The sequence below is a fragment of the Musca vetustissima genome, unplaced genomic scaffold (assembly GCF_032173495.1).
Source record: "Musca vetustissima isolate MV318-11 ecotype Yass unplaced genomic scaffold, APGP_CSIRO_Mvet_v1 utg34932, whole genome shotgun sequence".
In the NCBI taxonomy this organism is placed as follows: domain Eukaryota; kingdom Metazoa; phylum Arthropoda; class Insecta; order Diptera; family Muscidae; genus Musca; species Musca vetustissima.
In genome coordinates, this window is record NW_026873667.1 from 96,171 (window position 1) to 122,540 (window position 26,370).

General features: G+C 35.4%; 3 protein-coding genes across 3 annotated transcripts; 2 read left to right on the forward strand and 1 right to left on the reverse strand.

The window, feature by feature from the left end:
* Positions 1–5,117: 5,117 nt before the first annotated feature.
* Positions 5,118–12,184, reverse strand: LOC133327053 (deformed epidermal autoregulatory factor 1). Its single transcript, XM_061535636.1, has 4 exons — positions 12,065–12,184; positions 10,758–11,502; positions 7,375–7,973; positions 5,118–5,309 (listed from the first exon to the last, which is right to left on the reverse strand). Exons 1-4 carry the CDS (start codon positions 12,179–12,181, stop codon positions 5,136–5,138), a joined length of 1,635 nt encoding a protein of 544 aa, XP_061391620.1. The 5' UTR covers positions 12,182–12,184; the 3' UTR covers positions 5,118–5,135.
* A 4,069-nt stretch (positions 12,185–16,253) lies between these two features.
* Positions 16,254–18,961, forward strand: LOC133327019 (acidic fibroblast growth factor intracellular-binding protein). Its single transcript, XM_061535617.1, has 8 exons — positions 16,254–16,339; positions 16,418–16,616; positions 16,707–16,826; positions 16,907–17,014; positions 18,179–18,412; positions 18,471–18,539; positions 18,614–18,799; positions 18,865–18,961. Exons 1-8 carry the CDS (start codon positions 16,255–16,257, stop codon positions 18,941–18,943), a joined length of 1,080 nt encoding a protein of 359 aa, XP_061391601.1. The 5' UTR covers position 16,254; the 3' UTR covers positions 18,944–18,961.
* Positions 18,962–22,106: 3,145 nt separating this feature from the next.
* LOC133326983 (protein cycle) lies at positions 22,107–23,576 on the forward strand. Its single transcript, XM_061535593.1, has 4 exons — positions 22,107–22,194; positions 22,273–22,721; positions 22,794–23,244; positions 23,310–23,576. The coding sequence occupies exons 2-4, from the start codon at positions 22,313–22,315 to the stop codon at positions 23,569–23,571; spliced, it is 1,122 nt and encodes a 373-aa protein (XP_061391577.1). The 5' UTR covers positions 22,107–22,194; positions 22,273–22,312; the 3' UTR covers positions 23,572–23,576.
* Positions 23,577–26,370: the final 2,794 nt, after the last annotated feature.

The following is a 26,370-nucleotide window of genomic DNA, read 5'->3' on the forward strand; positions in this document are numbered from 1 at the left end:
GTGAAAATCGGTTCAGATTTCGATATAGCTCCCATATATATTTTCATCCGATTTTATGTAAATGATGCAGCAAAGTCCCTGTTTATCATTCGATTTGCACGAAATTTGGCATAGAGTACTGAATTAAGTCTAAAACGATGTGTGTCGAGTTTCGTGAAAATCGCTTCATATTTCGATATAGCTCTCATAGAAAACTTCGTCGTATTTAATGTAAATGCTCCGCCAAAGGTTCTATATATAGGTCTGATTGATAGCAAATTTGATATATATGCTACCGAATTAAGTCTAGAATGATGTGTGCCAAATTTGCTTTAAATCGGTTCAGATTTCGATATAGCTCTCATAGAAAACTTCGTCGGATTTTTATATAAATGGTCCGCCAAAGGTACTATATAGGTTCGATTTATATAAACAATTCGCATAAGCTACTGAATTAAGTCTAAAAGGGTGTGTGTGCCATGTTTGATATAAATCGGTTTAGATTTGCATATAGTTCCCACATAAAATTTCATCGGATTTTATGTAAATGGTACACCAACGTTAATATTTATGACCGATTGTTACGAAATTTAGCAGAGGCTATCAAATTGAGTCTAGAATGATGTGTGCCAATTTTACTTTAAATCGGTTCACATGTCGATATAGCTCCCATATATATTTTCATCCGATTTTATGTAAATTGTGCAGCAAAGTCCCTATATATAATTCGATTTGCACGAAATTTGGCTTAGCTCAATGAATTGACCCTTGAATGATGTGTGTTGAGTTTCGTGAAAATCGATTCAGATTTCGATATAGCTCTCATATATATATTCGTCCGATTTTATGTAAATGGTGCAGCAAAGTCCCTATATATCATTCGATTTGCACGAAATTTGGCATATCGTACGGGATTGAGTCTAGAATGATATATGCTAAGTTTCGTGAAAATCGATTCCGATTTAGATATAGCTCCCATCTATATTTTCATCCGATTTTAGGTAAATGGTGCAACAAAGCCCCTGTTTATATTTCGATTTGCACGAAATTTGGCATAGCTTACTGAATTGAGTCTAAAATGATGTGTGTTAAGTTTCGTGAAAATCGGTTGAGATTTCGATATAGCTGCCATATATATTTTCATCCGATTTTATGTAAATTGTGCAGCAAAGTCCCTATATCACTTTCGATTTGCACGAAATTTGGCATAGCTTACTGAATTGAGTCTAAAATAATGTGTGTTAAGTTTCGTGAAAATCGGTTGAGATTTCGATATACCTGCCATCTATATTTTCATCCGATTTTATGTAAATTATGCAGCAAAGTCGCTATATCACTTTCGATTTGCACGAAATTTGGCATAGCTTACTGAATTAAGTCTAAAATGTTGTGTGTTAAGTTTCTTGAAAATCGGTTCGGATTTTGATATAGCTCCCATCTATATATTTTCTTCTGATTTTTTTTTTAATTTTTTTCTATTTTAACTTTTTATCAGAAAAAAATCCATATTTTTTTAATTTGAATTCCATTCCCTCAGACACAAACACACACACACATCTCACCTCCCACCTCCAAGCTCTAACACATACATACCTAATGGAAACAATCAACAACAAAATATATCACCCCTCTCCCCCTAAGACATTTCTTAGCAATTTTCCAATAGCTTGTCAATATTTATTTTCACAACTATGAAGATACGTTTTAAAAAAAAAGTGAAGAAGAAGAAGAAGATGAAACATATTTTTGGTAATCGATAGGAATACTTAAAATAATAAAATTTAAGTAACAAAAACAAAAAAACTGAATAAAATAATAATAATAAATAAACGCAATAAATGGAAATGTGCATAAATAAAAAAAGGATTTTTGGATTTTCTTTTAAAATAGTTTTTTTTTTTTAAACATCTACACAAGGCGTGGATTTTTTTTAAAATAAATTTTAAGTGGCATAGGGGATGATAGATACCAAGCAACGGCTCTGATTGGCTTTAACATGGGTGAGCTACTAGAAGGAGTGGACCGATGGGTCCCATCTTTAAACATAATTTAAGTTCGGCAGTAATATCACAATGTACAAAATTTGGAGAAAATCGATTACTACCTTCCGGAGTTAACGTGCACATCACATAATGCCAATTTCCGCTTATATAACATACGTTTATAAATATATTGTCAATATGTAATAAAACTTCAGAATGTCCTCTAACCATTGCTGCAAATTTTATCCAAATCGGTTAAGTGGTTGCGGAGTTATTCGCATTTGAATTGAACCATGTTGCGAAATACGCCCTACTGTTCGATGCTGGGCGCCTATTACCCGGCATTGAAAAATCACACAAAAATCGAGTTTTAAAAAGCAGGCAATTTTTTCTTCGTCTTTCATTCTACTGTGTATGTGTGTGGGTATGTATGTGAAGCGATGTTACATTAAAATTGTAAAGAAAATTAAAGCATACTTTTAGGCAAAACACAGTTTGCTCGCAGTCCTCCGATTTTTAAAATGATAGGTGAATTCAAATGCAAATAACTCAGCGACTACTTAACCGATTTTTAAAAATTTTGCAGCAATGGTAAGAAGGAATTCCAAATTTTTTTTTATATTGACAATACATATACAATCGTATGTTATATAAGAGAAAATTAGCATTATGTAAAATTTCAATGATGATAAGATTTCCTTTCTGGCCTTTTCGACAAAATTTCAATTTCCTACAGAAAATCTTCAATTCAGCCCAGCTGAATTATGATTTCTAGAGGAAATCTTCAATTCAGCCCAGCTGAATTGTGATTTCTTTAGGAAATCTTCAACTCAGTCCAGCTGCATCTTCAATTCAGCCCGGCTGAATTGAAGATTTCCTATAGAAATCACAATTCACACACATCACAAATCACAATTGTGATTTCTATAGGAAATTTTCAATTCAGCCCAGCTGAATTAGGATTTCTTTAGGAAATCTTCAATTTAGCCCAGTTGAATTCGGATTTCCATAGAAAATCTTCGATTCATATATAGGAAATCGTCAATTCAGCCCAGCTGAATTATAATTTCTGGCCTATAAAGCCTTTAATTATTACTTACCTTTTTTCTTCCCACTTTTTTTTATAAATTTCCCAGTTATTTCATTTTTTTAATTATTAAAAATACAATTATTGTTATTTTTTACCCAATTAACACACTAAAAATTGTATGTATTTTTTTTTGTTTTGTTTCGTTTTTTTTTTACACAAATGAATGTGTTTTTTATCGTGTTTGTTTTTGTTTTTTTTATCGTACTTTAAATACGTTGTTGTTGTTCTTTGTTATACGAAACCATTACAGACATATGAATTAATAAAGATTTCAAAAAAAAAAAAAAAAAATAAAATTGTTGGGTCTGAAAGGTAATGGGGGGAAAGGGCGCATGAAAAGAATCCAAATTTTATAAAAAAAATATTTTTATCTTATCAAAAAAAAAAAAAATAATAATAATTTTTTTATCAAAAAAATATCAAATAAAAATATTTTTATATAAAAAAAAATTTTTCAACAAAACATAATTCAGCTGGGCGGAATTGAAAATTTTTCTTATGAAAATCCTAATTCTTTTGGGCTGAATTGAAAATTTCCTAAAGAAAACCTAATTCAGCTGGGCTGAATTGAAAATTTCCTAAAGAAAACCTAATTCAGCTGGGCTGAATTGAAGATTTCCTATAGAAATCCTAATTCAGCTGGGCTGAATTGAAGATTTCCTATAGAAATCCTAATTCAGCTGGGCTGAATTGAAGATTTCCTATAGAAATCCTAATTCAGCTGGGCTGAATTGAAGATTTCCTATAGAAATCCTAATTCAGCTGGGCTGAATTGAAGATTTCCTATAGAAATCCTAATTCAGCTGGGCTGAATTGAAGATTTCCCATAGAAATCATAATTCAGCTGGGCTGAATTGAAGATTTCCCATAGAAATCATAATTCAGCTGGGCTGAATTGACGATTTTGTATAGAAATCATAATTCAGCTGGGCTGAAATGAAAATTTTATAAAAAAAAAAAAATATTTTTTTATTAAAAAAAAAAATTATCAAAAAAAAATTAATTTACCAAAATAAAAACCACTATTTTTCCCATTATTTTTTTTTTTTTTTTTGTTTTCCTAAAATTGAGTTTGTTTTTAATCCGTTTGAGAAAGAAAATTGAAATCTTTATTTTTTTGTGAAATGTTGTAACGGCAGTTTGTTGTTGTTTACTTTTTTGTTATCCTTTAATAGATAATTAATTTGTTGTTTTACTTAAATTTATAATTATTTTGTTGCCATTTTTGTTTTTCGTTTTTGTTTTGTATTTTGTTTTTGTTTTTTTGTTTTATTAATATTATCCATAAAATAATAATAAAATGTTAAAAGTTTAACTATGTCTTAAAATCTAATGAAAAAAATATGTATGTATGTATGTATACATAGACGCATATGTATATGTGGGTGTGTGTGTGTAATTTGTTTGTATGCAAGGTTGGTTTCCTTTTTGGTTTGTTGGGAGTCAGATTTCTGGCCCGTCCATCGTTCCCCTACTACACCCAAAAAGTTTGAAGCCCCTTGCATAGATTTTGTTTTTGTTAATTTTTCCGGTTTTTCGATTTTTTTAATTATTTATATTTATATAAGAAGAGTTTTTAGATTGAAACTTGTTTCAATTTCCAGTGGTGAATCATTTTTGCTATGCCTGTCTGGTTGGTTGTTTGGTCGGTGCCCGCTGGGTAAAAAGGATGTTTCGGTCTATTGTTTGATTTGGGGGGATTTGGATGCCATCGAAGTTGTATTGTAGTTGCTGTAATCTATTTAAATAGTTCTGTGGAACTGCTGCTGTTGGGGTAGGGTTATGTTGCTATTGTTGTAATTTTTTTTGTATTAATAGGATTTTCTTTAAAAATCTGCTTCTTGGTTTTTTGTTGTTTTTGTTTTTTTTTTTATCGTTTAAAGTTTAATGCTAATTGGTTGGTTTTGGATTTTTTTTTGTTTTACTCAAAACGTATAAAGAATTTAAAATTTGATTTGTTTTTGTTTTTTTTTCAATTTTCTGTTGTGGTATTGAATTGCTGGTTTGTTGATCCGGTTTCCTATAGTTGTATATACAATTGGGGTTGGTTGATTGATTGGTTGGTTTTTGTTTTTGAATTCAATTTAGGACTGCTCATCGACCAGGAGCATTATTTGTTGGGTGGCTGTTGGTGCTGGATTTCGTGTACATTCAACTTGATGGGCATTCCAATCTTTTCGTTGGCAAAATTCCGAACAATAGGGCGTCTTTCGACACAATGAACATTCCGCCAATGCCTCACGATTACAGTTGGCGCACTGGAAAAAGAAAAAAAACCGATTTATATTGAAATAAATTTAAAAAGTAAAAACAATAATAATAATTGAAGATTTCCTATAGGATATCACAATTCAGCTAAGCTGAATTGAAGATTTTTTTATAGAAATCACAATTCAGCGGGAATGAATTAAAGATTTCCTAGAGAAAGAGAAATCACAATTCCTATTGGAAATCATAATTTAGCTGAGCTGAATTGAAGATTTTGTACAGAAATCATAATTCAGCTGGGCTGAATTGAAGATTTCCTATAGAAATCATAATTAAGCTGCGCTGAATTGAAGATTTCCTATAGAAATCATAATTCAGCTGGGCTGAATTCAAGATTTCCTATAGAAATCATAATTCAGCTGGGCTGAATTCAAGATTTCTATAGAAATCATAATTCAGCTGAGCTGAATTGTAGATTTCCTATAGAAATCATAATTAAGCTGAGCTGAATTGTAGATTTCCTATAGAAATCATAATTCAGCTGGGCTGAATTGAAGATTTCCTATACAAATCATAATTCAGCTGGGCTGCATTGAAGATTTGGTACAGAAATCATAATTCAGCCGGCTGAATTGAAGATTTGGTATAGAAATCATAATTCAGCTGGCTGAATTGAAGATTTCCTATAGAAATCACAATTCAGCTGGGCTGAATTGAAGATTTCCTATAGAAATCACAATTCAGCTGGGCTGAACTGAAGATTTCCTATAGAAATCACAATTCAGCTGGGATGAATTGAAGATTTCCTTTAGAAATCATAATTCAGCTGGGTTGAATTCAAGATTTCTATAGAAATCATAATTCAGCTGAGCTGAATTGTAGATTTCCTATAGAAATCAATATTCAGCTGAGCTGAATTGAAGATTTCCTATAGAAATCACAGAAATTTCGTCAAAAATACCACCTTCAGCTGGTCTATATAGTAAGTCGGAAGGTGACGTTGTATGGGGGTTAGACCTAAAGGATAGGGATTATTTTTTTAAAGGGAGATAATTTTGTAACCATTGAAAATCTCAAATATCAAATTACAACCAATTACCATGGAAAATGTTACCAAAATTCTTAAAATATCGAAAATCGGAATATAGAGTTATAGGTGAGCTATACCTAAAGGTGGACTGATATACACAAGTTTTGCTAAGAAGGTATTCTATCCAATGAAAAGTCAAAATATCAAATTACAGCCAATTCCGATGGAAAATGTGTCCAAGATCCCTCATATCTCGAAAATCGGAAGGTTACGTTATATGGGTGTTATATACAAAACTTGACCGATATGGATTATTTTTTGGTTGAGAGATTGTCTACCTTGTGAGAACCCCAAATATCAAATTACAGCCAATTCCGATGGAAAATGTGTCAAATATCCGAAAATCAGAAGGTACAGTTATATGGAGGCTAGACCTAAATTTAGACAGATGTTCACAAATTTTGGTGTGGTGGTATTCTATCCAATGAGAAGTCAAAATATCAAATTGCAGCCAATTTCGATGTGTCCAAGATTTCTCATATATAAAAAATCGGAGGGTCACGTTATATGGGAGCTATATCTAAAAGTTGGCCGATAACGATTATTTTTGGTTTCAAGATTTTCTACCCACTGAGAAGCCAAAATATAAAATTACAGCCAATTCGCATGGAAAATATAACAATAATCTGAAAATCGGAACATAAATTTATATGGCTTCTTCACAGACGAGCTTAGGGGTGTCTTTATAGACGAGCTGAAGGAGGTCTTTATAGACAAGCTTAAGGGCGTCTTTATAGACGAGCTATAGGGCGTATTTATTTATAGATGAGCTGAAGGGCGTCTTTACAGACGAGATGTAGGGCGTCGTTACAGACGAGCTGAAGGGCGTTTTTATAGACGAGCGTTTTTACAGACAACCTGAAGGGGGGTTCTTTAAAGACGAACTGAAGGTCTTTTTAGACCAGCTGAAGGGCGTCTTTATGGACGAGGAGTGGTTTTTAGACGAGCAGAATGGCGTTTTTACAGCCAAGCTGAAGGGCGTCTTTATAGCCGTTCTGAAATCCCTATTTTATTTTTTCACTCACCTTCTTAGCTGATATTATTTCGTTGCCATGTAACGAACCCGATATATTTGGATCATCCAAATCGGCATGCACCTGTACCCGCATTGCAGCCACCGCAGCATCACGCTCCTTTTGTAATATTTCGATTTTACGATCATATGTGTTCTTTAAATCCGTCAGTATACGCTTAAAATCATTGGTCGCCTTGACCATTGTGCAATAGACATTCTCCAGGGTCTTCATTGTCTGACTATTATCCAGCAATGCAATCGACCCGGGATCATTGATATTCACCACAAATGTTTCCCGATCGTATGGATTGCCAATTTGTGTCTGATCCACCAATTCGGTCGATGTATCCAAGCTATCGTTAAGTGTCGGCCATGGTTCATCCTTGGAGGTAATATTATCTTCGGTTAAAAACATATTATTATCATCGACAACGGTCGCATGCTGTGGTGCTGGTTCTGTACTATTGACAATATTATTATTTATGTTATTATTGTTGTTGTTCGAATTTCGTTTACGTTTCGGACCGCCGCCGCCCATTATTATATCACCATCTTCTTGATTTCGCTTTCGACGTTTATACGGGGTAAATAGACGTACGGGACCGGATGCTGTATGGAAAAAAGAAAAAAAATGGAAGGGAGAGAGAAAAATAGTGATTATTATTATGGAAAAAAGGAAAAATCAAAAATATAGGAATCGGAATCTGCAATCTGAATGGAATCTTTATAGACGAGCTGATGGATGTCTTTATAGCCGAACTGAAGGAAGTCTTTATATACGAAGTCTTCATAGACTAACTAATGGACGAGCAGAAGGGCGTATTTAAAGACGAACAGTAGGGAGTCTCTAGACGAGCTGAAGTTAGTCTTTGTAGACGACTAGGAAGCATTCATAGCCGAACTGAAGTATGATTTTATAAACGAGCTATTGGGAGTATTAATAATCGAGCGGACGGGAGTCTTTATTTGCACTTGTGGTCTAAAATATAATCCTGTCTAATGGGGCTCTTATTTTCCTTCCTCAACGTGTGACTTTTTGTTGCGGTTTATGGTTCGGCGGAGTCAGTTAACCTTAATTTTTCCGAAGTTTGAATTCACCCTGTATTTTCGAATTGTTTCCTGAACTCCATCAGTTTGTATACAATCCAGTACTTTTGTAATGTTTGACCTTTCTCTCTCTCTAAATCATGCAGATACTTTCTGACAGGCCTGGGTGGAGGTGTCATGAGGAGTTACCCAGTTCCAGTTCTCAGGGAGACGTTCTGACAGGTCTGAATACTTCCCACGTAGCACTAGTATTCGCAGACCACACTGTTATCCCATAGGTGACCACAGACCGACCCTTTGTAAGAGGTCAAAAAGGTTTTCTTATCACGCGACTTTAGGACCTTGTTCCTACTTTTCGACTTCTCGCAGATAGCTGTCGTTTTACGCGGAATTTGGAATGTAACTCCGAAAATTTTGTGGATAGTTGGTGGTCGGAATTATTTCTCCATCGACCATTATGTTCAGCGGGAGCGTCCTTTCAGTCTTTCATATTCCTCGCAGATAGCTGTCGTTTTGCGAGAACGTTTTGAACATGCTGTGGAATATGACACCGAGAATTTTGTGGATAGTTGGTTTTCGAAATCAGTTCTCCCTCGATCAGTATGTTCAGCGGGAGCTTCATTTCTACCGTCCATATTCCTCAAATGGAAGAAATTTACAAGTTCAGCAATGTAGAGAGTTAACCTCACTCAGACGTCATGATCGTGCAATCATTCGCATACATTACGATCTCTATGCAATTCGGTGGGTGTGAAATTTCAGAAAGGTAGAAATGAATCAATTCTCTATATCCTCGAACAACTTGGCATGGTTGGCGGTATGGTGGGTCTTCGAAAGGCCAAGTGCCACCATAACTGTTCGGTTGCGCGGTCTGTTCCTTCCTAAAGTCCTTTGCTATTATTTGTGGGAATTGCGTGTAAAGCTGCTGTTGCTTGCGGAACTTATGCAGATGATTTGCAAATGCTTTCCGTTAGGCTAGCGAGTAGCAATGCCTCAAGAGCCCTAACTACTGTGAGACAAAAGTGAGTCGGCCTGTATGATTCATTTTTTTCTGGCACCATTGCCTACCTTCAGTAATGGGACCATCCATCCCATTTTCCACGTATCGGGAACTATTAACCACAATTTGATGACTTTGGTTAGGTACTTTACTCTTGGTTCATCGCAACATCACCAAAGAGATCACATCCGAATCAAAAAAGAGATCGGCATCCTTGCCTAACTTCAGTAGCGCGACCAACCTTCCTATTTCCCAGGTATCAGGAACTGTTAAGGTGGCTAATAAAAATTTGAGGATTTTGATAAGGTCCTCTACTCCTCATCTACCTGCTTCACATCATCATTGAGATCACATCCGAACCAAGCGTCTTGTATGATTTAAGCGCTTCTGATGGCACTTGCAACATTCTTCAACGTAAAATGTGGCGGTTCCTCCTCCAATTAAGGAGATCATATACGTGGCAATACTCTTCCCTTCGCTCTGTCACTCTCGGGATGCTCTAAAAGTGCCGATTAAAATCCCTCAACACCGCTAAACGAAACAAACGTCCAATGAGAATTCCTTCCTTTCATACTGGGTTCGAGAGCAATTTAACTGTTTACTCACTCCGGTACTGATGTTACCTCACTACAGATGTTCTAGCCACTACCACTGGAATGATTTCCCTAAGATCGGTTTGTATGATTCACCTTTGCTGGCAGGCTTGTCTATCTTCAGGAGCGATACCACCTACCAATTTTCCAGGTATCGGGGACTATTAAGGTGGCTAACAACAAATTGAGGACTTCGGATATGTACTCTACTCCTGGTTCATCAGGATGCGAACATCCGAACCAAGCGGCTTGTATGATTTTGCACTTCAGATGGCACTTGCAATATTCTCCAACGTAGTAGTCCTCTTCCACTTGAGGAGATCGTATACGGTGCAATACTCTTCTCTTCGCTCTGTCACTCTGGGGATGCTCGAAAGACTCCCGGTTAAAATAAGTGGCGCACCTCAACGTCGTTTAACGAGACAAATGTCCAATGATTCTTTCCTTTCTTACTAGGTTCGAGAGCAACATAACTCTTGCCCACAATTTACTCACTCCGGTACTGATGTTGCAACCCTTCAGATGTTCTAGCCACTTGTTCCGCTTGTTTTCGTCATGTCATGTATTCTCCTGGGATGCATTGAGTCCAGAGCTCCATAGCTTAATCGAATATGACGATTTTAGTGGATATTATTTTTCATTTATTCATATCGGCATAGACATCCGATCACATTTATCTCAAATCCAAATCATTGTGGATCACCCTGTAGTATATATAAACTTATTTCCAAAAATCTGAATTAGGATACTCACCAGCTTCATCATCACAACACACCGTACAACTGCAATTTGTTGCATGCGGTGTCAGGGTGCCTTCATCAATTAACGATTGTAGCGATTTGCCACCATATTTTATGGAACGTTTCCAATCTTTGCTGGAACCACGGCCGCATGTCTGTTCAAATTCGCTGGGCGTTAACCATTTGTCTTTGTACTTAACGCAACGACCACGACCGCCCGAACCCAATTTACTGCGATACAGTTCCGCACTGGTGGTCTTACAACGAATGGGAAAGACTTCCATTTGTGAGGTTTCGGACCAGCTGACCCCAGACCCTGAACCGCAACCAGAGCCAGGTCCACCATGTACCAGTTGATCACCGGTTACGGTGCTATCGTGACTGTTATTACTACCGGAACCATCATGATTGAGACCGCCAACACCAGTCGCCGAGGTCACCTGGTGGCCACCGACGACATTTGTATTATCACTTTGTTGTTGTTGTTGCTGCTGGTGCTGTTGTTGTTGCTGCTGTTGCTGGTGTATAACAATCGTCTTGAGATCACCACCCACCACCGTGCCACTCGAAATGTAGCCATTGTTGTCGACGCACAGCATCTGTTTGAAATGCGGTAAATGATCGGGTGTGATAACATTGAATGCGGTACCAGCAATCATGGAACCAATGGGCAGGGAAACGGGCACCGAGACAACACCGCCACCACTACCGCCACTGTTCTCATTTGACGATGTTACCATGTGAACTTTGGTCTCCAGCTGCAGGTAAGGGATTGATATTTGATCGATGCGATCCGACACATATCCCAGGAAGTAATGTTGGCAGTATGAAAAGAAAAGAATAGAAAATCAAAACAAAACACAAAAAATGCCAATTAGAATATTGTCTTAATTGGTAGGTTTGTAATTATAATATCCCAATCGAATCGAATCGGGAGGGAAATCCAAACACACACATGTCACAGAAAAATCACAAAAATATATACACAATTTTTCAACATTACAGCGGACAGGCAGGCAGCAAGCAAGGGGGAGGTAGAGGGCGGGCGGTTGAACCTGCGGACTTTTGGTCAATTATGTAGATGCTGATCGGTGGCAGTCAAAAGGGTCCACTATATAAGCATAACACTTGGAACACCATGGAATTTGCCCACTTGTCCGCTTGCTCGCTGCTGCTTCTTCTTCTTCGTTCCTCTTGCTTGCCTGATTACACTTTTCTCTATTTGTTTTTCTATGCCTGCTTGCTGTTTTCACTTGGTTTGTTTTTCTTTTTTATTTTTTTCTGTGATTTTCTTGGATGGTGGTGTGCTGCCGTACGCACCTGATGGCCGGAACTCTCCAGTATAACTTCTTCTTTAACATCACGCGCCTCATCGCTGAGCACGGCCAACTCTTTGACATCACGTATTCTGCTCAGATGCATCGAGTCCTGTTCCATAGCTTTCAACCGAGACTATGGAGATGATATTTGGGTTGCCTTCAGCAGCAGGCAGCAGTATCTCTACTTTTCTGCTCTTATTCTTCCGTTCCTCTTGTTTCTTGTGACCCGACACACACACAAAATAACTACACAAGTCAGTCGTTCAATCACAGCAGACCCAATGGATGAATGAAAAAAAAAAACCCAAAGAAAAAAGTTGCCGTGTAAAAAAAGTAATTTTAGGCGGTCTTCTGCACGACAATCACTGAACACCTTAAACACTGGGGACCACGTATCGCCACATGTATTTTGCCACTTTCAAATCACATTTAATGCAATTGTTTAATTAGTTTTGGTATTTAGCAGCCTGCTCCTTATAAATAAAAATAAAAAGATAGGAAAATATTTTTTTTTCTTCTTTTCAACTGGAACTCTGTGACATTTGGTCTTTTTCCGAGAGTTGCCAGATTTGTAGGTTATGGTGTGTGTTTTTTTCTTTCTTTCTATCTCTCTTCTCCGTTTGACATTTGTTGAGGGAACATAGTTGTAATTGGATTTGTAGTGGTTGGTAGTTGGTAATCAAATTGGAAAACGCAGAATTCCAATTTGAATCAATGGGTAATTTGTCTTGTTTACATTAAGGGTGTTTTATAGGGGGAAATATATTTGAAATAAATTAAAATGAAATGTTTATTATTAAATTAGGGCGTATTTACACCATACGTGTTTTATGGGGTAAAATATTTCCATTAGGGTGGTTTATAGGGGGAAAACTATTTTAGTTGATTTAAAATGGAATGTTTATTATTAAATGATGTTCAATGTAGTCTAAGGGCGCATTTACACCATATGTGTTTTATGGATATTTTACCAGTAAATTACCATTGAACTGAAATGAGATATTATGATATTATTATGGATATTTTACCAGTAAATTACCATTAAACTGAAATGAGATGTTTTTTTGTATTAAAAAAATGTAAATACAAATACAAAAAAATATGTTCATTGTGGACTAACGGCGTATTTACACCACACACTAATTCCTATAATGGGTTTATAGGTTAAATATTTTAGTTGAATTTAAATGAGGTGTGTTTTTATTAAATGATGTTTAATATAGGCTAAGGGCGTTTTTACACAATACGTGCTTTGTGGGGTTAAATTATTTAATTTAATGTAAAATTGAAGTTTTTTTTATTAAATTCTGTGCAAAACAAATTTATACGAGATGTGTTTTTAGTAAATTGTGTTCAATGTAGACTAACGGCGTATTTACACCGTACATGTATTATTATAATACAATTTTAAATTGTCGGTTAAGTTGTCATTACCTATGTTTTGGTGCAGGCACATCCTCCTGTAGAGATGAAGAAGGAAACCTGGTGACATATACAGACAGCGTGTTGAGGATCTGGATGGAGCATTTTGAAAAGCTTCTGGTATCAAATAGTGGCGGTGAAGAAGATATCCCAGAACCAATAAGAGATGATGGTATAGAGTGTATACCACATAGCCAAGATGAGGTCATAAAAGCAATTAATCAGCTCAAGAACAACAAAGCAGCAGAAACCGATGGGTTACCAACCGAACTATTCAAGACTGGTTGTCAGATGCTGGTCAGGAGCATGCACCAGCTGATTAGTACAATTTGGCTAGAAGAATGCGTGCTCAATGATTGGAACCCCCGCATCCTGTGTCCCGTGCACAAAATAGTAGACAAAATAATATGTGTCGACTATAGGGGAATTAGCCTTCGCATTGCATATAAAGTACTATACAGTGTGCTGTGTAAACGTTTGAAGACAATGGTCAATGACATTATTGGACCATACCAATGCGGCTTCAAACCTGGCAAATCCACCATTGACTAGATTTTCACTCTGCGCCAAATCCTGGAAAAGACCCACGAAAAACACATCGACACATACCATCTATTCGTCGACTATAAAGCCGCTTTCGACAGTCCTATCCGTTCATAGGTGTATAAAGCCATGTCTGCGTTTGGCATTCCTACAAAATTAATACGCCTATGCAAGATAAGGTCAGCAGTTAAAGTCGGCAGGGACCTCTCGGAGCCCTTTAATACCGAACGAGGATTCAGACAAGCTGACAGTTTGTCGAGTGATCATCATCATGCTGGAAAAGGTCATACGAGACGCAAAGGTGTACAGAAATGACACTCTGTACACCAAACAACACCTGTTACTCGCCTACGCCGATGACACGATATAATGGGTCGAACATTGCGAGCGATAACAGCCACCATTGAATAAATTGAGAAGGAGTCTGCCAAAGTGGGTCTGGCAGTAAACGGCGAGAGCTCCAAGCTGATGGTATCAACGTGCAAGACGTCCAGTAGACTCGGACCAACTGTGGAACTTGAGAACTACATCTTCGAGGTAGATAAAGATTTTATATACCTTGGTATCGCCATAAATAAACATATGATATCAGTTTTGAAATTCGGAGAAAGATTCGAACAAAAACTGTAGTATAAATTAATAGAGCTATCTACAAATTAAGCTTTGCTCGGTCGTATGTACACTACTTAATATCTGTCATTTATTTATGTCTTGATTTAGATTAGGCGAGTTTACTTGCGGCAATTCTTATCGTTCTCTTTTGAAATTGCTTCATGCGTCTATACAAGGCAATTCGGTTTCAAAAAAAAAAAAATTTATTTGTTTCAAATAGTTTTTTTACATTTAAATAAATATAAAATGTCAAAAAATACGAAATACACAAAACGAATTGCCAGAAAATTGTCGGTACGAACAATTTTTTTCCATTTCTATTCCCCTTGCCCCTCTCTCCTACAAACAAAGACTTGACGCAAGTAAACTCGCCTAATCTAAATCAAGACTATATAGAGGAAAATATTAAATAAATTAACCATAAATCAATTTAATTGACCCAATTAATTTCCATTTGTCTTCTTTTTAACGTATAAACCATTTAAATAGACAAAAATATAACAAAAACGATTGTATAATTGTCATATGGTTTGTTCCCGTACTGCAAGAATCTACTCCTTTTTACTACGACAAAATTTTGAAGAAAATAGTAAAATCAATTAGGTTCTTGTAGTAATGGAACTGACCAATATTTACTCTATTAATTGAACTGTCTACAATGAAGCTGCAGCGTATATACACGACTTCAAATCTCATGTCATTAATTTACAGTACATGACACGCTGTTATTGACATAAGAAGATATCAAAGTTATTACCTAAAAAATTAAGTGTCCTATTATTTTATATTTATTTTTTTATATAAACACTTGAATTCGAATCAAAACTATTTTATTTATGTTACATTAACTTTATTAATTGAGCTCTCTACAAAGAAAGCTTTGCTGGGGAGTATGTACACTACTTCATATCCAATGTTATTATTTTACAGTGCATAGCGCCTTGTTACTGACATAAGAAGATAATATCAAATAAATTAACCATAAACCAATATAAGAAACATTATAAATTTACATTTCTTTTCTTTTTGATATGAAAACTTCTTAAACCTACTTAAATTCGAAGGAAAAATATTGTTTTATTAATTCTATTAATTGAGCTCTCTACAAAGACAGTTTGATTGGGTCGTGTGTACACAACTTCATGCCTCATGTCATTAATTTACAGTACATTGCATATATGAATAAGAAGAAGACATCAAATCAGAATTGAGCCAATGAAAGCTTATTTAACGGCGGCACAGAAAAATATCAACACACAGAACAGCTGTTGGTTGTGTCCTTGGCTCGTTTGTTTTCATCCTCATTCGTAAACACGAGATTCGGTCCTCGTCTCGGTTGCTTTCAATTTCATTCGTCAGGTTGGTCGTCGGCTCGTTTGCTTTCCACCTCTGTTTACAGGGTTGCAATTTACAAAAACTCTGAATGTGAGCTACCCCAAGATAATCTTCTGGGGTCTTGCTGCTTGCTTGGACTGATTGGACACAGAAAACCTGCTCCATAGGGATAACAAAGTAAATGTTATTTGTTTGATTTGTTCGTGTCGTGTCGTGTCCTCCTTTGGATTTCAATTATAAAAATCTAACCAAAAGAGAGCGATACAGAGGGTAAAAAAAATGTTGGCGGACGTCGATGTTTTCCTAACAAACTACACAATAGTTGATCCCGAAATCTATGGATTATGGATAGAAGGATACACGTGTAAGTGTTGGCCATAAAATATTTTACAAAAATTATGTTGTTGTTAATGTTCTTTTGTTGTTGTTGTTTTTTTTTTAGCCACCGAGGCCGTTTGCTATCTGAAGCAAAAAGGATTTGGCCATTTAATGGGTGTCCACATCGATTTGATAACATCTGATGTCTTGGATCATTACCGTACATATTCGTTGATAGAACGTCTGCTGCATAGTCCCATTAAATTGGTCGAACAATCATGTTTTCAATTGCAGCCCGAGACACGCGATCTAATCATTGAAAAGTAAGCATGAAGTGTTTTGTTCGGGGTTTTATTATCTATCTGTGAAGAGATAACCACACACAACTGATTTTTTGTATTTTTATTAAAAAGGTATTACTCCATTGATGATGCCGTGGCCAGAGAAATATTGGGTAAAAAATTATCATCACGCTATCGCAAGGATTTGGATGAGGTTGCCGAAAAGACGGGTGTTAAATTGAAATCTGTTAGGTATGATTGAACATATTTTTAAGGATTTTTTTCAAATGCCTGTTAATTGGAATATTGCATGTTGTTGTTTTTTATTGCAGGCGTCAATTTGATAATGTCAAGCGTATCTTTAAGGCCGTAGAGGAATTACCCGGCAACATAACAAATAATATTAAGCAATTATTTTCCATATCAGAGGAGTTGGCGAAGTAAGTATTGCAAGTTTTAGGGAATGAAAAAAAAAATCGAACCTAGACCCCATAAAGTATATATATTCCGGATCAGAATTCTATGTCGTTTTAGCCATGTCCGTTCGCCTGCCTTTGGAAATCACCATGGATCACAAAATATTTAAGATGGAGCTTTAAAATTGTGCACATAGATTTTTACTACTCCTAGAATGTTTGGTATTGAAAATGGGATACATCGGTCCATGTTTTGGTATAGCCCCCATATGACAATACCCTCAAATATTCGGTATTGTGAGGATTTTTGTCCAGTTTCTTAAACGAATTGGCTGAAATTTGGTACTTTGATTTTTCATTGGGTAGTAAATCTCCTTACCAAAAATTATCGATATCGGTCTACTTTTCAGGGTAGCCCCTTATAAAGGTAGCCCTCAAATATGCGGATGTTTGGCAAGTTTTTCAAACGAATTGGTTGTAATTTGGCACTTTGACTTCTCATTGGGTAGTAAACCTCTCCACCAAAAATCATCGATATCGGTGGACTTTTTAGGTTAGTCCCCATGTAGCGTTAACCTAAAATAGTCGGTATTTTGCGGATATTTTGCACGTTTTTTAAACAAATTGGCTGTAATTTGGTACATTGACTTCTCATTGGGTGGTAAATATCCCCACCAGAAATTATCGATATCGGTCTACTTTTCCTGATAGCTCCCATATATAGGTACCCACAAATATTCGATATTTTGCTGATATTAGGCACATTTCCTAAACGAATTGGCTACAATTTGGTACTTTGACATTTCATTGGGTAGTAAATCTCCAACCAAAAATTATCGATATCGATGTACATTTCAGGGTAGCCCCCATATAACGGTATCCCCAAATGTTCGATATTTTGCGGATTTTTGGCACGGTTTTGATAAGGTTTTTCATAAGCTTTTAAAATGATACCCATATTGTTCACAAGATTTCAATAGAACCGGTTCCAAACCGGTTTGGAGAACCGAATATCCGGTTCGAATAACCGGTTACGTTTCCCAAAAAAATTAAAAATTTCCTATAATACGTAATAAAAAAATTCCCAACTATCGACTTGAACTCTGCAAATCACATCATTTAAAAAAAAAAATCCGCACATTTTTATTTCAAAATTTTTTATGATTTTTTTTTTCTTTTTTTTTTCAGAAAATATGCCTCCATTGTCTTCTTGGCCTGTTTACGTTTTGAAACGTCCAAGAAAAAATTGCAATATTTAAGTTTTAGTGATTTGTTTGCATGCTCTCAAGCGGTTATGATCTATTGGACCTATACGTATCAGCACACCGGACCCGAATATTATGATACGGAAATGGATAAGGAATTCCTACTAGACCTAAGGGAACTCCGATGTTTACTGGACAAGGAAAAGGAAATAAAACAGTGAGATAAAAGATTTTTAAATAATATTAAAAAATTATTGAAATTTATTTTTTTCTAGTTTGGTATGCTTGCGTTTGAAACCCATACTCTTGGAGCGGGCTTTTCATGAATTGGATAATAATTTTCGGTAAATGCTTTCAAGTTAAATATTATAATTTACATTTTTTCAAAACATTTTCATTTTTAATTTTCATTTTCCAGATCATATTGGCGCTCCCTAATCAGCATTGCCTGCAATCTACATCGCACACGAGAATTGCGTGACCTATATGTCGATTTGTGTGAAAAATTAGTAGAACCATGGCGTCAAAATGCCTGGGCCCGGGAACACGTGAATAAATTTTTGGCTGCCATAACGCAAAGTGTTTTGGATTTGGAAATATCAAGGTAATTCGGAAATTTTTAATTTCAGATGATTTGAATTGAAATCTATTTTCAAAATTTTTTTTCAGAGATCAAGAGACTCGCTGCCTATGGGATCGTTATATGCAAGTTATCAGTATATGTTTGGACAAAATGTATCATGTCTAAGTAATATGTTTTTTAATTCGCCTATTTATGTTTAGTACATATTTTTTTAATTTTTTATATATAGAGAGATTTTTTTAATTAATTTTATTTTTGTCTGTATTTAGGTCTGTTTTGTTATCTACTAATTGTAAAAAAAATTAAAACACAATAATTAAATTAAATTTATTAATAAAAAATTCGACTATTTTAAATAGCAAAAAAAAAAAAAAAAAAATAAAATAAATAAATAAATAAAAAAATTTGAGGTTAATGTTAAATGGGGGTTAGACCTAAAGTTGGACCGATATACATATTATTTTATAGGAAGATTTTCTAACCATTGATAACCCTAAATATCAAATTACAGCCAATTCGCATGCAAAATGTGCCCAAAATTCTCAAAATAACGAAAATCGGAAGGTACGGTTATATGGGAGCTGTACCTTAAGGTGGACCGATATACATAATTTTTGGTTTGAGGATGCTCTACCCATTGAGAACCCCAAATATCAAATTACAGCCAATTCGGTTGGAAAATGTGTCCACAACAACAAAAATTAGAATACCGTTATGAGGGTGCTGTACCTTAAGATGGGCCGATATACATAATTTTTGAAAGGGGGATTTCCTACCTCATGAGAACCTCAAATATCAAATTACAGCCAATTCCGATGGAAAATGTTACCAAAATCCTCAAAATAACGAAAATCGGAAGGTACGGTTATATGAGAGCTGTACCTTAAGGTGGACCGATATACATAATTTTTGGTATGAAGGTTCTCTACCCATTTAGAATCCCACATATCAAATCACAGCTAATTCGGTTGGAAATTATATACCCAAATATCGAAAATTGGAAATTCTGTTATATGGGTGATGTACCTTAATGTGGACCGATATACATAATTTTTGTTATGAAGATTTTCTACCTCATGAGAACCTCAAATATCAAATTGCAGCCAATTCCGATGGAAAATGTGAAAATTATCCTCTAAATGCCGATAATCGGAAATTACCATTGTATGGGAGCTATACCTAAAGGTGGACCGTTATGGAAAATATTTGGTAGAGAGATTTGCTACCTCATGAGAACCACAAATATAAAATTACAGATAATTCGGTAGGAAAATGCGTCCAAAATGTCGAAAATATAGATATCATTATATGGGGGCTGTATCTTAGGGTGGACCGATATACATAATTTTTGATAGGAAGATTTTCTACCTCGTGAGAACCCCAAATATCAAATTACAGCCAATTTCGATGGAAAATGTTAACATAATACTCAAAATATCGATAATCGGAAGGTACCATTATATGGGAGCTATACCCAAAGGTGTGCCGTCATGAATAATATTTGGTATAGAGGTTTTCTACCTCATGAGAAGCCCAAATTGCAAATTAAATCCAAAAAGGTTGGAAAATGTGTCGGAAATATCGAAAATTAGAATACCGTTTTATAATTCGGTCTAGAATTATGATTTCTATAGAAAAATGTTTAATTCAGCCCAGCTGAATTATGATTTCTATAGAAAATCTTCAATTCAGACCAGCTGAATTATAATTTTTATAGAAAAAAAAATTTCAATTCAGCTTAGCTGAATTATAATTTCTATAGAAAAATCTTCAATTCAGCCGAGTTGAATTATAATTTCAGCTGAATTATGATTTCTATATAAAAATCTTCAATTCAGCCCAGCTGAATAATGATTTATATAGCTAATCTTCAATTTAGCCCAGCTGATTTATAATTTCTCTATGTAAACTTCAATTCAGCCCAGCTGAATTATGATTTCTAGAGAAAAATCTTCAATTCAGCCCAGTTGAATTATGATTTCTTTAAAGATCTATAAATTCTATAAAGACTCCCTTCAGCTAGGCTATAAAGATCTCCGTCAGTTCCTTTAAAAAGACTTATTTTTGCAGGTCTATAAAGACTCCCTTTAGCTCGTCCATGAAAACTCCCTTAATCTCGTCTATAAAGACCTCCGTCAGCTCGTCTATAAAGACTCCCTTCACCTCGTCCAAAAATACTCCCTTTAGCTCGTCCTATAAATACTCCCTTTAGCTCATCTATAAAGATTCCCTTTAGCTCGTCTATAAAGACTCCCTTTAGCTCGTCTATAAAGACTCCCTTTAGCTCGTCTATAAAGACTCCCTTTAGCTCGTCTATAAAGACTCCCTTTAGCTCGTCTATAAAGACTCCCTTTAGCTCGTCTATAAAGACTCCCTTTAGCTCGTCTATAAAGACTCCCTTTAGCTCGTCTATAAAGACTCCCTTTAGCTCGTCTATAAAGACTCCCTTTAGCTCGTCTATAAAGACTCCCTCAGCTCGTTTATAAAGACTGCCTTCAGCTCGTCTATAAAGACTGCCTTCAGCTCGTCTATAAAGACTGCCTTCAGCTCGACTATAAAGACTCCCTTGAGCTCCTCTATAAAGACCCTTTACAGCTCTTAAAAAATACTCCTTTTAGCTCATCTATAAAGACTCTCTTCATCTTGTCTGTAAAGACGCCCTTCAGCTTGTCTGTAAAAACGCCCATCAGATCGTCTACAGACTTCAATCAGGTTAATGTAGGGTATTTCAAATTTAACCTCAACTTTTCCTGTTTTTCACAACAGTAGATACACACATAGATACATTACAATCTATGAGATACAAACACCCGCACACACACGCACCCACACTCATTGGCCAGTCGGCGGCAGGCCAATTGACATCAATAAAGTTCAAAGCTTTTTAACTGTTTTGACAGTTGTAAGCTTACATTGCGAAAAATGGGAAAAACATGACATAGAGAGAGAGAGAGAGTGGAAGAAAAGAAAAACATATAGCGAAAAAACCAAGCAAAGCAACAAATTGTCAAAATCCCACAGCCTACAAGCAAAAAACCTACAGAGGAAAATTTTTAAGGGAAAATCTGCAGGAAAATCGGAAAAAATAGAAATAAACCTCCAGCTAATAGAAGTGAAGGATATTGGGATAAGGATATTCGGATAAGGGGATTTCTGAGTACCTCAGCATTACAATGGATTACTGGTAAGTGATTGTGGGACCAACCAAGTCTGCCAGCAGAACAGCTGGGTAAGAAAAAGGGAAGTCTGAATGCCTAGAAGGATTTGAATGTGTGGATGGCCTAAGGTATGGTTTTTGGTGGTCCTATTTATGTTGCGGTTTTTTGTTTTTCTTACAGTGACAATCTACCGGAAGAATTGGACGATGAGACCTGTGATGAGGAAAAATCGGCAAGGACATCCGATGAAAACCGCAAGTATGTTCCAAAAGCAATACCTAAACCCAAATATATTTTTTTAATATTGAATCCTTCTCCCCTCCCCCCTTGCTGTAGGCAAAATCACAGTGAAATCGAAAAACGCCGCAGGGACAAAATGAACACCTACATCAATGAGCTGTCGGCCATGATACCCATGTGCTATGCCATGCATCGTAAACTGGACAAGCTGACAGTGTTGCGTATGGCAGTGCAGCATTTACGCAGCATACGTGGTGCGGTCCACGCCTACAGCGGTGCCGATGGTAAACCCACATTCCTTTCCGATCAAGAATTAAAAATGCTGATACTGCAGGCAGCCGAAGGATTTCTTTTTGTTGTCGGCTGTGATCGTGGTCGTATACTTTATGTCTCCGAATCGGTATCGAAGGTGTTGAATTATACACAGACAGATTTGTTGGGTCAAAGTTGGTTTGATGTTCTACATCCGAAAGATGTGGCCAAGGTAAAGGAACAGCTGTCATCACTGGATCCCTGTCCGAGGGAGCGATTAATAGATGCCAAAAGTGAGAACAAAAAAAAACCATAACTTCTTTTTTTTCCAAATAACCCGAATCTATTTCCCTTTTTCCCCGCAGCCATGCTGCCCGTCAAAGCCGATATACCCCAAAGCCTATGTCGCCTGTGTCCGGGAGCCCGTCGATCATTTTTCTGTCGCATGAAATTGAAAGCCGCCCTCAACAAGAACAATAACAACAACAATCAAATTAAAGAGGAATCCGATACCTCATCCTCATCACGCAGTTCCACAAAGCGAAAATCCAAACTGAGCATGGATGATAAATATCGGGTTATCCAATGCACTGGGTACTTAAAATCCTGGACCCCAATCAAAGAGGAAAATCATGATGGGGATAGTGATGATCAGATAACCAATAATATGTCTTGTTTGGTGGCCATCGGAAGGATACCCTCAAATGTACTGGAAGATCAAATACCCTCATCACTGGATCATCATCCGAATATAAGGCATGTTAAGTTCTTGTCAAGGCATTCGGTTGATGGGAAATTTTTGTTTATCGATCAAAGGTGGGTTGGGAGGACACATACACCCCTTACAAATTTTTAATAATTTTAATCGATTTTGTTTCCAGAGCCACCCTAGCTGTTGGTTTCCTGCCCCAAGAAATACTCGGCAGTAGTTTCTATGAGTATTTCCATCCCGAAGACATACCTGCACTGGCTGAGTCTCACAAAATGGTATTGCAGGTGGCGGAAAAAGTCACCACCCAGGTCTATCGATTTCGTTGTAAGGACAATAGTTTTATTCAGCTGCAGAGTGAATGGCGGGCATTTAAGAACCCCTGGACCACGGAAATTGAATATATTATGGCCAAGAATTCCGTATTTTTCTAATGTATAATTTTAGGTGTAAGAACAGACCACCTCCTCCTCCTCCGTTACATAAAATTTTCTCTTCCTCCTATTCACCCACATTATTCTTTACATAGAAATAAACTAAAAAAAAACAAATGGAAGAACAAAAGGATATCTTTTTAAGAAGGGCCAAAGGGAGAAATCATAACTCAGCTGGGCTGAATTAAAGATTTCTTATAGAAATCGAAATTCAGCTGGTCGGAATTGAAGATTAGCTATAGAAATCATAATTAAAGATTGAATTAATTAAGATTGAATTAATGATTTCCTATCATAATCATAATTCAGCTGAGCTGAATTGAAGATTTCCTATAGAAATCATAATTCAGTTGGGCTGAATTGAATATTAGCTAAAGAAATCATAATTCAGCTGGGCTGAATTAAAGATTTCCTATAGAAATCATAATTCAGCTGGGCAGAATTAAAGATTTCCTATAGAAATCTTAATTCAGCTGGGCTGAATTGAAGATTTCCTATAGAAATCTTAATTCAGCTGGGCTGAATTGAAGATTTCCTATAGATATATAATTTCAGCTGGGCTAGAAAATTTTAGAAATCTTAATTCAGCTGGGCTGAATTGAAGATTTCCTATAGAAATCTTAATTCAGCTGGGCTGAATTGAAGATTTCCTATAGAAATCATAATTCAGCTGGGCTGAATTGAAGATTTCCTATAGAAATCATAATTCAGCTGGGCTGAATTGAAGATTTCCTATAGAAATCATAATTCAGCTGGGCTGAATTGAAGATTTCCTATAGAAATCATAATTCAGCTGGGCTGAATTGAAGATTTCCTATAGAAATCATAATTTAGCTGGGCTGAATTGAAGATTTCCTATAAAAATCATAACTTAGCTGGGCTGAATTGAAAATTTCCTATAGAAATCATAATTCAGCTGGACTGAATTGAAGATTTCCTTTAGATATATGATTTCTATAGAAAATTTTCAATTCTGTCCAGCAGAATTATGATTTCCTATACGAAATCTTTAATTCAGTCCAGCTGGATTATGATTTCTGTAGGAAATCATTAATTCAGCCAAGTTGAATTATGATTTCTATAGGAAATCTTCATGATTTCTGTAGGAAATCTTTAGTTTAGACCAGCTGAATTATGATTTCTAAAGGAAATCATTAATTGAGCCCAGCTGAATTATGATTTTTATAGGAAATCTTCAATTCAGCTCAGTGGAATTAACATTTCTGTAGGAAATCATTAATTGAGCCCAGCTGAATTATGATTTCTATAAGAAATCTGCAATTCCGCCCTGCTGAATTATGATTCCATATAGGAAATCTTCAATTCAACGCAGCTGAACTATGATTTCTATAGGAAATCTTCAGTTCAGCCCAGCTTAATTATGATTTCTGTAGGAAATCTTTAATTTCGGCCAGCTGACTTATGTTTTCTAAAGGAAATCTTTAATTTCGGCCAGCTGACTTATGATTTCTTCAATTCAGCCCAGTGGAATTAACATTTCTGTAGGAAATCTTCAATTCAGCCCAGCTGAATTATGATTTCTATAGGAAATCTGCAATTCAGCCTTGCTGAATTATGATTTCATATAGGAAATCTTCAATTCAGCCCAGCTGAATTATGATTTCTATACGAAATCTTAAATTCAACACAGCTGAATTATGTTTTCAATAGGAAATCTTCAATTCAGCCAAGCTGAATTATTATTATTATTTTTTTTGATATAATCGTAGAAAAAATGTTACATTGTTGCAGGTTCTGCAGCAATTTGTTTTGAATATATTTCAGTTACAAGAAAACAATGAAATTAATCATTGAATAGGAAGATAAAAATGACAGTTTCTCAAAACAAAAATTCGACGTAAGTAGAAGTCAACGTAATTATAACATTAAATATGCACAAAAAATATTTACGTCATTCGTTATTGTTTACTTAACTAATTATAGCAGAATTTATACAATTTATTTTCAAAACAAATAATTTTTATTATATAAAATTAAAAAACAACCGGTTTATAAATTACCCAGGTCAGTACCCATACTGAAATGATTTGAAATATTCTTGAAATTTCTAAACATAATTGTATTTGTTATTTTTTTAATATAACAGAAAGATAATAGAATTTCAATTTTTTCTTTTAGTTTTTGAAAGAATCTATTCGAAATATGTTGATCATATGTTTACTTAATCAGCTGATTTATCGTAAATAATATCCTATATTCCACGAAGACTAAACACTTGTAAAATTGTGTTTAAATTCTCGTGGTATTTTTTTTTTAATTTATAAAGAGAAATTTTTGAATCAATTTTAATAAATAAAAAATCCTTTTAATAGAAAAAATGTGAATTATTAAATTTTATTCTTAAGATGGCAACCCTTAATATATGCCACTGTGTAAAAACAGCTGTTTTGATGGCAACTGCTTTAGTTCTTTTTGGCCGTTGTTACAACATTCATAATAACATGCCAAATTATGCAACTGTGTAAAAACAGCTGTTTTGATGGCATCTGTTTTAGTACTATTTGGCCGTTGTTACAACATTCATAATAACATGCCAAAACAATGCCATTGGACGTTTTTACATTACTGCAATAAATAAAAGACTCTTTAAATAGAAAAAATGCCAATTATAAGACAAAATAAAATTTAAATTATATTCTTAAGAAGCTAACCACTTTCTCCACTTTAAAAACGTGTTTGTTTTCGTTAGAGTCTAATTAAAATTAAAAAATAATAATAATAATAACCCTAGTCTGACTCACGTTTATAACTACATAATGTTAAAAAAAAATATAATTT

Excerpts from the sequence above, each read along its gene's own strand:
- LOC133326983 (XM_061535593.1), top strand. The coding sequence starts at position 22,313 with ATGAACACCTACATCAATGAGCTGTCGGCCATGATACCCATGTGCTAT. Across the intron at positions 22,722-22,793 it reads GCGATTAATAGATGCCAAAA|CCATGCTGCCCGTCAAAGCC; the intron begins GTGAGAACAAAA and ends TTTTCCCCGCAG. Across the intron at positions 23,245-23,309 it reads TTTTTGTTTATCGATCAAAG|AGCCACCCTAGCTGTTGGTT; the intron begins GTGGGTTGGGAG and ends TTTTGTTTCCAG.
- LOC133327019 (XM_061535617.1), top strand. The coding sequence starts at position 16,255 with ATGTTGGCGGACGTCGATGTTTTCCTAACAAACTACACAATAGTTGAT. Across the intron at positions 16,340-16,417 it reads ATGGATAGAAGGATACACGT|CCACCGAGGCCGTTTGCTAT; the intron begins GTAAGTGTTGGC and ends TTTTTTTTTTAG. Across the intron at positions 17,015-18,178 it reads ATATCAGAGGAGTTGGCGAA|AAAATATGCCTCCATTGTCT; the intron begins GTAAGTATTGCA and ends TTTTTTTTTCAG.
- LOC133327053 (XM_061535636.1), bottom strand. The coding sequence starts at position 12,181 with ATGGAACAGGACTCGATGCATCTGAGCAGAATACGTGATGTCAAAGAG. Across the intron at positions 11,503-12,064 it reads TGGAGAGTTCCGGCCATCAG|CTGGAGACCAAAGTTCACAT; the intron begins GTGCGTACGGCA and ends CCTTACCTGCAG. Across the intron at positions 7,974-10,757 it reads GTGTTGTGATGATGAAGCTG|CATCCGGTCCCGTACGTCTA; the intron begins GTGAGTATCCTA and ends TTTTCCATACAG.